Source organism: Eleginops maclovinus, chromosome 17, assembly GCF_036324505.1.
Source record: "Eleginops maclovinus isolate JMC-PN-2008 ecotype Puerto Natales chromosome 17, JC_Emac_rtc_rv5, whole genome shotgun sequence".
Lineage (NCBI taxonomy): Eukaryota > Metazoa > Chordata > Actinopteri > Perciformes > Eleginopidae > Eleginops > Eleginops maclovinus.
In genome coordinates, this window is record NC_086365.1 from 2408511 (window position 1) to 2422654 (window position 14144).

Below are 14144 nucleotides of genomic sequence, written 5' to 3' on the forward strand. Positions count from 1 at the left end.
GAAAAATCAATCCAGAGAATAGAAAACACATTCACAGATGAACACACACACACACACACGGCACATCAGCTCAGTGGCCGTGAGTGATCATGTCCCTGACAACACACACTCCTCTAATGCTTCATTTGAGGACATTATGAGAGAGTGTGTTTGTGTGTGTGTTCAGGGCTTTCCTCCTCCTCCCCTCTGGACCCACTGACCTGTACATAATGTATGTCCCATTTCTCCCTATAATGCAAAACATCCACACAGTATATCTAAGCCTTTATCCAAGCGTTTATTGAACACACATGGCTCTTTTTCAGCCATGATCTTGGCCTTATCTCTTATTTGTAGAGTTGTTCAAGGGTTAAGACCATATCACACTTTAGCAACAACAGCATTTGTCCTTGCTTTTCTCTGGGAGGAATGCAGGACCCTAAAAAAAAAATTCATCCAATTTTGGAACTGCTTATCTTGTTAGGGATCGCAGGGATTTGGGCAAGGTTACGTACCTATCACAAGGCTAACACACACACACTTCTTTTTCTTTTTATTGGCTTGAGGACCTCATGGAAAACACAACACCCCATGTTGTGTGTTCCGCAGTTTAGAGTCTGAGGGTCACATGAATAAACCAACAGTGTGACCCACAGGTTGCTTTGTGGCGGTTTCAGGTGAAGGAAGGCAAACAGCATTGAGTCAGATGAAAAGGATAATAAACCTTCTGTTTAAAATTTCTGGCAAACTTTTCAAAACAAAAATGCTAATGCTGGAAAACAACCCCACAAAGAAACACCTATGACGCACTCAGCATCACGAGATCAAGTAAAACACGAGCATAACACTGTCCAGGACACAACTGCGAACAGGAAAACGCAAAAAGAAACATCTGTTTAAGAGCGCTGCACTCAGAGTTCATCAAAGTTCATTCTTGACCTTAGAAACAGAAGTTTTGAGTACAAAATATTTACCTAGGCTAAACTTAGTAGCTTTTTTTTAGAGCTTTCAACCAAATCCCCCAGCGTCACGAGCAACAGATGGAGTTGGCTAAGTTCAGAAAGTTGACCTTGAGTTCAGATCCTTTTGAAGGATGTGCTTGCTTTGCGATGTTATTTGATGTGTCAGTGTGTAGGATGTCCTGTTTTGAATATGTTATGGCAGTTGGTAAGAGCTGCCACAAAAGAAAAAGTTCATTATGGATTCATCTACAGATCATTTTCTCAAATTAAACTTTTGATTAGAAAAAATGACCACAGACATCCTTAAATGTTTAGAAGAACAGTCAAAAGACAAGAGATATTTGTTAATATTAGAAGAAAGAGAAAGAAATATTTACATTTTAACATTTGAGAAGCTGATCCTGTGTTTTTCTGGTTTTTTATAGCATTAATTTATATTGATCAATATCAACATCTACTTAATGAATCATTTCAGCTCTACTCAGACTCACTCAGACTCCGCTGTCCAGACAAATAAAAAGCTTTGTTGGCCAATATCTGACTGGGGCATCTATAAAATCCCTTTCACGATATGCTGTACTGTAAATATCCAATCACTAAATGCCCTACTACAACCACAATCTGTTTGAAACTGAACCTGGCAGGCTCAGGAGTGAGCTTGAGAACTGAAATAACCTCATTTACAAAAGACTGTGGAGGAAACAGCAGCACACACAACGCCCTGTGTTTCATCCTATCCCTCAACTCACTGTTTCCTCACACACAGACTGTTGTCTTAGGCCTCACAAAATCCTAGAATACCACACGAGGATACCAAGAATTTCTCCGTGGTTGAATGCCACGTACTGTACTGTGCAGATAGACGTGTTCATTTTCACTGAGATTGCTGCAGAAAAAGAAGCAACAAGCAGAACTTGGCATTAATGTATTATCAACTTGCTAACAAGCTAACCAACAGTAGCTTATGAACACATCCCCTTCTCTTTGGCATGGATTCTTCTCCTTCCTCTAATCCCTCCCTTCCGTCTTTGACTCCCTGATGCGTTCACTTCCTCTCACTGCCTCCCTCTTTTCTCCATCAGCATTCCTGTAGGTGTTCAGCATGTTCTATTTATGTGACAACCACACATGCTTCTGTCACAGTGCACAATGCAACAGAGGCAGACCACTCAACCTATACACAGCCGCTCGGTGTTTCAGCGTGGGAGACACATTTTACAGAGTTTGTGTCTCGCCCGGGGATCAGGCGCAGAAAAACACATTATAATCATCGCAAAATATTATTTTTCTCCATTACTCTCTGTTCCTGTCGGGCTGGTTGCGATTCGATGTGGCGGGAGAGGATTCACTGGTGCTGTCTGGGGTAACACATCTCACAGAAAGTGAACTCGACAGCCCAGCTGAGAGAGAGAGAGAGTCGTGCCCGTTCTGAGCCTCATCTGTCTAAAGGTTTAAGGGGATGAGCTGAGGAGCACCACAGTCAGCTGTTTTCACCTTCACAGCTGCTTTATCATGATAATAATAAACCCTTCTACAAATGAGAAACGTATTAGTCTAAATCTTATAGAGGTGAGGTTAATGATCTCAACCCTAATAAAGTGGTGCAGGAATGAGTCCTAAACCTATAAATCACATGGCATTTTGGCACTTGCAGGCTTCCTCACCTGGAAGTCAAGGGTTTTTTGGATGATTTTTTGCTTAGAGGCCCAAAAAAGATAGGTTGTTACTACAAGCTTACGAGAATTTCACGTTTCTTCTAAGACATATAATAGGTCAGTAAACACCTCACTGGTACACATCGGAAGCTGTTATGTATCTGAAACTGGCTGTTGCTAACACGTGGCCAAATGAGACTACTAAGCGTCATCACACGAAATGTTAGCCCCCTTTAGCTTAGCGGTGGTGACATAAAGTCATGTGATCTTACTCTAGTAACTTTATAGCATTACATTAGCTATTACGTGCATTGCACTTATAAAAGAGGTGTTAATATGTTAACACATGTGTGCCAGACATCATCCAATGAAAACAATACATTGAGTCTTAACAGTGCTTACCTTCATGTTGGCCTAAAAGTACGTTATTACTGCATCACTCTACCTAAAGGCAAAGGTAAGACTGTGTAGCAGGGAATGTTTGATTCAGGGTCAGTATTTACTTTCATTTACGTCTAACAGTTACATTTATGTGATGTGTTTTTCTGCAAAAACATTAGGTGATATTCATCTTTAAAGAAGTGCATTTTATGTGTGTGAATCATGGAGGGAACATCCCCAGTGGCAATTGCCATGTTAAATTAATAACATAGGACATTAGTTGGAATCTAACCAAAAACAAACTGCAGCAGGAAACAAATTCACACAGAAATCTTTTAGTAACAAAACCATACCTGAAAACTATGACACAAGGCTTATCTCCATATAAGGGACTTGACATCGATGACAAATCATAATGACAGCTGAAACCTGATTTACGCATATTTAACTGAGTAACAATACATCAGAAGTCATTTCGACAGGACTTATGTGGACCTTCAAAAGGAATTAAAAAAACAACTATTTTGATAATAACGATTTTTGTCACAAAATCCACTTATCCTGCACACTGATGATGGAAACGCTTGCAGAGTGACTGTGCTGCATCACTCTGTGTCACCAGTCCTATCAGCGATACGACACACACTATGGTTCAGACACTGGAAAGCACAATGCTGATAAGAGACAGATAGCATCAGCTCCAATGTACCACAGGAAATTAATCTGAGATGCATGCTGGGCAAACAAAACATGCAATCAGACGTTTCTACACACACACACACACACACACACACACACACACACACACACACACACACACACACACACACACACACACACCAAACATTATGACTCACACTGAACCACATATATCCATGTAAACAAACATGCTGCTGAGCAGATAACTACATTGAATCATGCACATGCAAACACTTATCTAATCTTAGCTGCTGCCTACAGAGCAAATGGAAAATGTACCATTGAGACTCAGCAATTAACACAAAGGTAGGGAAGCAGAAAACTAATTCAGGAGTGTGTAGTAGTTAATGGAAGACACAGTGAGGATGAAACTCCCTCAGGCTCATCACGTAAAAAGGAATGTGCTATTACAGCCAAATCGCCAGGATGAAAGTGTTGGGAAAGTGACCCAAAACACCCCCTAAAGGAAGTCTATCTATCCATCCATCTAAGATTATATAAATGAATGCTACCGTAGACACATTCATAACTAACGTGATGAATTCAATTTTAAACAAAGGATAATAGATCACTAAAATTCTTGGAAGTTGAAGGAGAATTTCTGTCTTTTATCAGGATTAGATCCTCAAGCTGTTGCAAAGTTTTGAGCCTTTGATGTTGAGCCTGGAGACTAAGGGTTCTATCAAAAAGGTTAAAAAGTGTTTGATACAATTCTAAAACAAAAGAAAACGCAATGATATTAGTCAACGTTTACCCAAAGGAAGGCTAATGTGACGTGCAGATCATGGCCATTTAAATGTGTGCAGTGTTTACAATGTGAGTGGAAGGAAGCAGGCTCAGTTCCCTGTCTCGGTGTTCCCGGAAGAGGGGCGCTGCAAGGAACTAGCGCTGTGGGCGGAACACCCCCTTGCTTTTCCCCCCATTGCAAAACACACGCAGCAGAATTCACCTCCCAGCTTTGATCAGTACAATCTTATATCGATTGTTTTGGTCAGGTTTATTTATTGTGTGAAGAAAATGTTACCCAGTCTGGAGCGTGTTGCTTAACCTAGTCTGGAGCGGTATGCCAGCTGGCAAGACCTGGCTGTTGACGATCCTGTGCAACTATGGCAGCATTAAAGACACATGTTTTAAAGAAGCACATATCTTTAACGATCTCAGAACACAGCAACAGGCCTGGAGGATTCAAGCAACACTATTAGACATATCGCAACCCAACTAAAAGTCCTCATAGGAATATTATAGCAACAGATTAAACTTAATATCGACTACCACAGGCACACATAGTGGAAATTACAAGTAAATGAGGTATATGGTCACCAACTGGCACTGTAAAATACTGTTATAGGATTATAATGACAATAGTGTAGCAGTGAGAGAACAGATTACTAATCGCATTTCAGTACAGAGACAACACATAGTGATATTAGCTTGTTATTGCGAAGGGAGGCTGCTGTAAAGCTATAATTGGTTTTAACGAGCAAACGGCGTTTTCGAATGCGTTCGCATAGTACAAAATGTATCATACTGACAAGTGTGGCTGACACCCTGCTCTATAACAGAGCCCCTCCGAGGGTCTCACAGCTGACCTGGAAACTGTGCACCTCGATGCGGGCGTCACGTTTTAATCTACCGTTAGCGTCCCCCTTTAAACAAACGTGACGGCGACGAGGGATACAAACACAGACGGCGTGCACGTGAGGCAGACATACAAACGCGCGCGCGCGCACACACACACACACACACACACACACACACACACACACACACACACACACACACACACACACACACAGATAGGCCTGTGTAATAAGCATTTGCACACGCACACACTCCTCGGACTGCTAGCTAACTTCGCATACTCACTGCGGCTGTGTGTACGGTGCTTCCCGCTGGTTGTGAAATAAGCTCTGTGAGGAAAAGAAGAAGGCCAGTCACATCTCCTCTACAGTTATTCTGCTACTGTCAAGTAGCGGGTTTTACCGTAGCCTCACAGACTGACAGCGGGGATGAAACGCTCTCTACCGGGGTTTGTCTTCCTGCTTCGTATCTGTCTCGCTGTCTCCTGTCTCTCTCTCTTCTGTCTCTCTTTCCCTCCTTTCCGTCTGTGCCAGCTCCTCCACTGGTGGCTTCCCCACTGCTCGGGCGCTCCCGTGACGTCACGACGGTGGAGTGCGCGCCCCCGAGACGTATCCCACCCCTCCTCGTCTCTCCAAGAGGCATACATGGTAAATCCTAATTCTCTATTAAGTCATAATTAACATGGAAGGTCATTTTCATTTTGGAATATAATTCGTCATATTTATACAATATTATCAAAAAGATCACACGTCTGAAAAAAACATTATTATATTTTTAATAGATTTGGCCTCCTTTTTAAGAGGAGGTATCTGTGGGTTTTTATAATATAAAACCATTTTTATGACATAATTTATAATTACAATTATTGTACCTCCTTTTTTCCTGCATTGTTTCATATTATATATTATAAACAAAATGTTTAATAAGTACATTGTAAGTACCCCTCTGACTTACTTATTGATTTATAAGCAGCATTTTGTTATTCTCAAATGTGATGGGTTAGAACTGTGCTATAGTGGTAAGTTTATTATTAATCAGTTGTATTTCCATACAAACTCATCTTTACAATTCTGCCCCCCACCTCACACACTCACTCACACACTCATACAGACACAGTGTCCCAGTTCCCAGGGCGCCAGTCAGTCAGATAGCTGAAGCATAAATAGTCTGCTGGCTAAAGTTCCCCTTGAGAGAAATCCTCCAGGAGCGGTGGACCAGCGCTCCCTTCTGAAATGTCTCAGCTAACTGGATCAGTGAAAGTTTTTGCTGCTCTATTCCGTGTAATTCACCATTATAAAGAAAGACTATGGCCGTATTTTTTGATCTTCAAAAACACACATACACAACCAAAGAAGATAATCTTAATGAAGCTAATCTTAATGAAATGCACTTTTATAATGCATCTTAATTGTATAATACAATTAAGATGCATGGTTCAGCCATATCAAATTATTTAAGCTCAAGTATATGATATTTTTGCACAAATACATGACAGATTTATTGGCCATCCAAAAAAGCTTGCATTAAAAAAAAAACACTGATGATAAAATAATGAAAAATAAAAAGGTGTATATCAAATGCTTACAACTGTAGACTCAGATAGAAAAAATACACTGATAAACACATTTTTTATTATTAGCATAAATCCGTCAGTGACATACAGCCTAAAAGTGGTTCTTACTGTCTATGTCAACATGGTAAAACCAATTGATTAAGGTCTACTCAATACAAAACACCTTCAAAAATGTACAACTCAATTTCATAAAGCCCTACCTAAATTATTTGGTAGATTGTAAGCTTGCAACTGTTTTGACCAAGTTTGAATAAAAAACAAAGATATTAAGTACCATCACATAAGTCTCAGAAAGAGAATATTCATAAAAAATTGGTTCACATTGTTTTAAATGATTTTGATATGAAATAATGTTCTTGTAATCCATTGTCCCCATATTTCCTCTAGCTTCTCTGAGAAATAGATCAGAACAATGGTGTCCTCTCCTGGTCATATGTGAGTATTGCAACATTAATGTAAATAAACTCTATCACTGATCTACTGTATCTTCTACCATTCCTCCTGATTTAAATTTGTAATTTGTAATCTTAAATTGCATGGGCTACAGGAGAGATTACGAGCATGGTGTCAGATGATTCTTCATTACTGAAGACACCAAAAAAAGGATAGAGCTTTGGTCTGTTACTCAAGGACATGCCTGCAATATAATAGAGAAAAGATTTGAGTGCTGACGGAGTCTCAATGAAGGCACATTCTGAGTAGGAGTAGATCAGAGTCCTGGCATCCACGTCGTAGAAGGAGACCTCGCCCTTCTCGTAATCGACAAACACACCAACCTTCTGAGGCCTTTGCTTCAGGGACAGGGGAGAATGGCTACAAGTGTGAGGAAAATATTCCTCATGGATCTGGGAATTTGTAGTGTTGAGTTTTAAGAAAGTCCAGCCTCCCTGCTCAGGTTGGGGGAAACCTGTTATCAACTTGCCGATGGACTTTTTGACCACTCCCAATACCCAACATCCAGTCCCACTGACCTGAACTTCGTAGTAGAACCTGCCAGAGGAAAAGCCCTCAGTCGCAATGATACAGGGTGAATACTGAAATCTTCTCTGAATAAAGATAGGATCTGATGGAAGAAGGCTTTGAGCAAACCTTAGTTGTTTCCCATCCTCAGAGACTATGAGTTTGTAATAGGCTGTGTAGGCATCCAGAGTCACATCCACTGCATCATTCTGCTGGATCATCATCAGCTTGTCCTTGGGCGGGTTCCACACCTCTTCATCAAAATCATCCTTCCTAAATTCTTCAGACGTAGCACAGTCATCGCTCAAGCTTACCCCATGTCTTATCATCTCCATCTGATGGCTGAGAATACTTTCCATCTTAGAAACTGCATTTTTCACCATCCCCACATAACTCTGCTGACTGAAGTCAGAGAGGTCTATTTGCATGTTGGACTGGAACAGAGTTTTGTATATGCAGAGAGATGAAAAGCTCTGCAGGAAGCTGAGCTTGTCCTCTGTTTGTAAAAGTTCATCACACTCGGCTTTTCTCCTCCTCAACACAGAGACTTCTTGCTCTAGCTCAGTCACAGCATCTTCAACCTCCTTCTGAGCTGCTTTCTGCTTCTTCTGGATCCTCTCCACAAGCTCAGCCTGGCTCCTTTGCAGAGCAACCAACAGGGCATTGAACTCCTCAGCAATGTGTGCTAACTCTTTCTCTGACTCTTTCTTAGTCCGTTCAACAAAATATTTCATTTGCTGAATCTTCCTGGATGTGGTGTTTTCAATTATTTGTATCTCTGACTTCACATTGTTCAGCTGGCCTTTCTTGTCTCTGAACGCTTGCTCTAATGGGACGGCCCAATGTGATACATGGTTGTCTTTCAAACACATGACACAAACACACTTCTGGTCTACATTACAGAAGAACTCCAACATCTTGTCGTGCGTCTTACACACCCTGTCCTCCAGGTTGGACACAGGTTCGATCAGCTGATGCTTCTTAAGGGTTTTGACTCTCTGATGAGGCTCCAGGTGAGGCTGGCAGTACGAGGCCAAACACACCACGCACGTCTTTTTGGCCTTGAGCTTCAGATCAATGCAGATGTCACAGGGCACCTCTCCTGGTTTGGCTATTTCATCATCCCCATTCACACTCACTCTGTGGAAATGCTTCAGCATATCTCTGAACTCAGTGTTGACCTGAAGCTGTGGTCGCTTGCGAAACCTCTTCTTACAGAGGGGGCACTGTATCGGGGCGCTGCTGTCCCAGTACCCTGTGATACAATGCTTGCAGTAGTTGTGTCCACATGGAGTAGAGACAGGCTCAGTGAACCTATCCAGGCAGATTGAACACTGGAGCTGCTCTTCACATGGGAAGCTGATGACTGAGGCCATGTCTACACGAGAGGAAAGGATTTTTATTATTTTTCAATTTCAAACCTTTGTAAATCAGACAGGTTACTTACATTTGTGCTTGTGTTTTCAAAATCATTAACACCAACACATTTATGACTAAAAGTATCCAACAGAACATGAAGGTCAGAGTGTTTCCCAGAGGTATTGCAATAAATGCTGTTGTAATTAAACTCTATGGATGAACTTAATGTTTAACAGTTTGTCTCTAATACACATGTCTATACTGTGTTTTCTGCAGTAATTCTGTTCTTTATTGAACTTGAATTAAAAGACCAGTTTCTTACATCTTAAGTCATTTTGGTCAAGCAAACACTTAAAATCACTTAATAACTCATTTTAATTTACTATTTTAAATGGTTTGCATTTTTGTGCCTTGATACAATAGCATCCAGTAAAGTGTATACAGGAGGAAGAGATTGAGGATGGCATGCAAAAGATGTCCCTAATACACAGATTATCATATCAGCTTCATTTTATTACTCCTTGCAAAGTTAAAGTGCAGTAACATGTGGAGTCGGAGCTGCTAAAGTATCACTCTTGTCTTATTGCTCTTTTGAGTGAAGAGGACAAATAGTTTGGATTTACCACGCTCTCAAGCATCACATCAGGCCTGCAACGTGTTTTTTTAAATTTAATTTATTTGTGTGTGTGTGTGTGTGTGGGGGGGGGGGGGGGGGTTTAAAGGTAACCTGAAATATAGTGAGACTGTATTGATATCTAGTGAAAGGGGATTATTACTCTGAAGTTATTGAAGGGCTGTATTTCATTTTGCTTGTTCATAAGTTTTACAGTAAATAATTGAGAGTTTTTATTTCTTAAACTGATTACAGAGGGATATTTGGTTATTTCCTTTTAATAGAGGTATTTAACTAATGTGCTAAAGGTTAGTAGCATTGTGTTCAACTCAATTAAATATACATTTACATTATATGTTGCTCAGCTTAATTGTTCAGTGTGTATATTTTATAGCAGAGTAAGTTTTCTAATACAAGTGAAGCTACACTATTAAAGGTGCTTAACGGGACTCAAGACTATACAAAAAGGAGTACATTGATAAAAGAGAAACAAGATGACTTTAGAGAAATATTGTAAATTAAATGTATTGAATTAAAGAAAACAGGGCCCTTCCCTGACTAAACTAGGGAATAGCTGGGCTACATAAATGGAGGCACTGCTGAGATTTGATTGTCTTGAGTTTCTAGCTGCACTAAAATATTCAGTGTAAATAACATAACAATTTACAGTAGCATACAGCTAACCTTCAGAGTCACACTATGTATCTAAACAAGCTGAAGAACTAGTGTCGAGGAGAGGCACTGGAGCGCAGCTTGTCAAACGTAGAACAAAGAAGGGGCCTTCCAGCCAGTGGTATGGATAGAGCACTGCTCGAAACAACTACTTAAGGTTGCAGTAGCTGCTGACTTGATGTTAATTCAACTAAGATTGAGAGAGAGGAGGGCAAACCATCCAACCTTCCTTGAACTACTGCGTGAAATTTGCACAGAAGAAGAGTATGAAGCTTCCAGAGCAAAACTAAACCAATCAGTACTTTCAGTCCATGCCAAGATTCAAGTGGAAAACAAAGAGTCAGAAATACAAAGTCTAAGAGCTGAAATTAAGGAAATAAAATGAATGTTTGCTACACTCGCCACAAATCCCCATCAAGACAATGACGAGAGGAATGAAAAACTGCCAGTTGGTGTAGAACCAGCTACAGAGACTAATTTGGATCCAGAAGTAGTAGCTCTGAAAAAACAAGTGAAACAGCTACAACAATAAGTAAACTCAAAGATGTCCCTTCAGGCTGGAACTACAGCCACTATAATGACTGCTAATACTCCAAACAGACACTTAACTGATTCAGATGAATGCTTCTGTTACCGCTGTGGGGAAAATGGATACATGGCAGGAAAATGCAGGAACCCTGAGAATCGGTGGTGTTGATTTAAGGAGTGGCTATTATCAAATAGCTATGAAGATGCCAAACCTTCCTGTCTATAAGCTGAACCCCCAGAGTGGGAAAGGGAAGCTGAAAACACTACACAGAGACAATCTTTTGGCGATTGGAGAATGTGTGCGTATTCCAGCTCCTGACAACACAGAAGATGTGCCGACCAGAGCAGCAGCCTGAGTAAATGGTAAAAATAGGCATAAGAGAGCCACAACAGACCATCTAATACAAGTGGAGTGTAGAACGTCAACTGAGTCTTCTGACCTAGAGTGTTACTGGACACACAGATCATACAGAACATATCTGGAAAAGATCATTCAAAGACGGGAAGAGACTAATACTAACAGGGCAGAGCAGACAGGAATCTGCATCCCTGGGAATGACTACGAGGGGCCGTACAGGCCATAATTCATTCCCTCTCACACACATACAGTACATTCTCCTTTTAAATACATATATTTTCACTCACATATATATACAATTGACTTTTCAACACATACATGTATTTTCACTCTTACTTACATATATGTACACCTCCACAAAGATATTCTCTCCTGTCACATAAATAAGTTCAAACTCTTACATATATATATTTTTATTCTCACATGTATAAACATATATCATATTCTCACATACATACATTGTCACTTCCACATATACTTGACACTCGCATGTATTTTGTCTCATCTGTTTTGCTATCCATTACCTACTGACACAGGATGTTCCTCCTTAAGAAGGAAGTCACTCTCAAATCAGGAAATACACATGCATGACTTGCTCAGCTTATCCTAACCTGATGTTAAATAGCAGAACTATACAATGATGCTATTCAAAATCATCCTGTTTTCTTTTCAAGTGCAGTTTTTAATTTGGGGAGTAAGTAGTAATAATGTCTTTGAATGTATTGAACGAATACAAAGAGAAGGTACAGATTATTTTGTTCATGAGAGGATGTATGGAGAACTTCATGACCACATTGAAACCTTATCTAGATTTCTGTCAATCTCAAGAGTAGCAGAAGATTCAAGAGAGGTAGTCAATACATTAGTCCTTGCATGAATGTGGTCATTTTTTCTGAGAGCTTATGAAATCAGACAAAGAACCAGGTCTGAGAATATTTTAGACCTGTTGCCTCCACCTGTCATGATTAGACATCAAGGCAGACCTCGATACAGCATTTCAGGAGATAAATCTCTCATTTGGTATCCCTTGGAATGAAGTGGAAAAGCATTGCAACATGCTTAGGGGTATGCTGTAGGATTCTCTACAGGCACAGACAGCTGCTTGCTGTTCATCCACTGACATATGCAAGTTGCCAAGGGTGTAACTTTGGTTTGAGAAGTCGGGGGGGGACACAAAACAGAACAATGTCATCGATTTGAATCCCATTTCCTGCATTTCTGCAAACATTTAGGGACTATGGTGTTAAAAAATCATATACCAAATTGTAGTGTATATAATGAGGGTGCACACGTATCTAATATCCTATCCATTTTAACCTGTTTTATTTGTGAGTCAAAATATATGAATATTAGAGTGAAAATGTATGTATGTGAAAGGAGAATGTATGTGTGAGAGGAGCAGTATGAATTACGGCCTGTACGGCCCCTCATAAATGACAGTTCCTCAGAGACAGAGAATCATCCTCTGGAAGACCAAGATCCGGATACTACCCATGAGACTGATTCAGGGCCACAGTCGGGTTCAAGTGACGAAGAGGACAGACAACAGTCTAGCCGTCTAACCATAGTTGTGACTCTAAGGCAAACTAGGCTAAAAAGGTCATTGAAGCCTGTGCTAAGACTTACTTATGATGAGCCAGGACAATCTAGAGATGAACCTCTTAATATTGTACACAGAGGTGTTACTATAAAGATTGGAGAAAGTTGGAGTAAGCCTGTCTAAACTACGCCCCTCGCATAGTCCGTTCATTAGGTCTGTTGAGGACTCAAGACAATAAAAAAAAGGGTACATTGGTAAAAGAGAAACAGGATACAGGGTTTACCGTAGAAAATTAGTTAAGGTCAGTGGCGGCTGGTGGAGTTTTCTCCAGGGGGGGCTATAACTCCAAAATGTATAATAAAAAAAAAAGCATGCATACATGTACTAAGGTATCAAACGAGTGTATTTACATAAATGAAAACAACAAAAACAACATTATAGATAGATAGATAGAAGTGCAAAGAGAAACAAGTGCGATATATAGAGTATGTACAGTATATGCAGTTAAGAGTGATTATGTAAAGATAAGGGCAGTATAAAGAGGTGGGAATAATTGGCATAGTATAAACCGATGTAGTATGAACAAATATACAGATGTGCTATATTACTATACAGATGGCCAATATACATATATAATAAATATCTATCTATCTATCTCTATATCTATCTCTCTATCTATCTCTAGATATATCTCTATATCTATATATTTAAATAATATATATATAACATGGACAATACACATACTTTATGACAGAAGGCTGTGACGTCAGCCCCGCCGCCAAATCCTTCTGCTTCTTGTTTTTTCCAATTCATGACAGTTTTTTTAATTATTAGTTTTAAAATGCGTTCTGCAAAGAAGGGAGGCTGGCGTTGGTCACGGTTTGGAATGAGAGAAAACAGCACAGAGTAACACGGCGAATATCGCTCATATGTATTATATATTTTTTGGAAGACCTTAGTTAGAGCGGCAGGCGTGCGTTGCTTAGGCGGCCGCCTATTATTATTCATTGTAAATTAAATGTATTGACTTAAAGAACTCAGGGCCCTTCACTGACTAAACTAGGGAATAACTGGGCTACAATGTCAAAAAGAACAAGCAACACAATAGCGGTGTATTAAATCGGTTCATATATTAGTTACTCTCTGAGGTCATAGAGAGTGCAGGGAGTGATGTTGTGCAACAGGGTCTTGTATAACAAACCTCTGGAATACTCTGGAAAATGGAGGGCCTCCATGGATTAGTAAGAAAAAGACATGTCGGACAAACGTACATCTCACCTTATT

At 40.1% G+C, this 14144-nt stretch overlaps 2 protein-coding genes across 8 annotated transcripts in view; both read right to left on the minus strand.

Annotated features, from left to right (window-relative positions):
- The window catches only part of LOC134879245 (ELKS/Rab6-interacting/CAST family member 1-like), a 115332-nt gene extending 109515 nt beyond the window's left edge, over nt 1–5817 (minus strand). For 6 of the 7 annotated variants that reach the window (XR_010167812.1, XR_010167813.1, XR_010167814.1 and 3 more), the window contains exon 1: nt 5543–5817. The gene's annotated coding sequence lies outside the window, so the exon portion shown is untranslated. The remainder of the gene's footprint in view (nt 1–5542) is intronic. The other variant, XM_063905644.1, reaches the window with a different exon arrangement.
- A 1040-nt stretch (nt 5818–6857) lies between these two features.
- The window catches only part of LOC134878891 (E3 ubiquitin-protein ligase TRIM39-like), a 7788-nt gene continuing 501 nt past the window's right edge, over nt 6858–14144 (minus strand). Inside the window, exon 2 of the mRNA XM_063905065.1 lies at nt 6858–9168. Within this exon, the coding sequence (XP_063761135.1) occupies nt 7358–9166 (1809 nt within the window). The 5' untranslated portion in view covers nt 9167–9168 and the 3' untranslated portion in view covers nt 6858–7357. The remainder of the gene's footprint in view (nt 9169–14144) is intronic.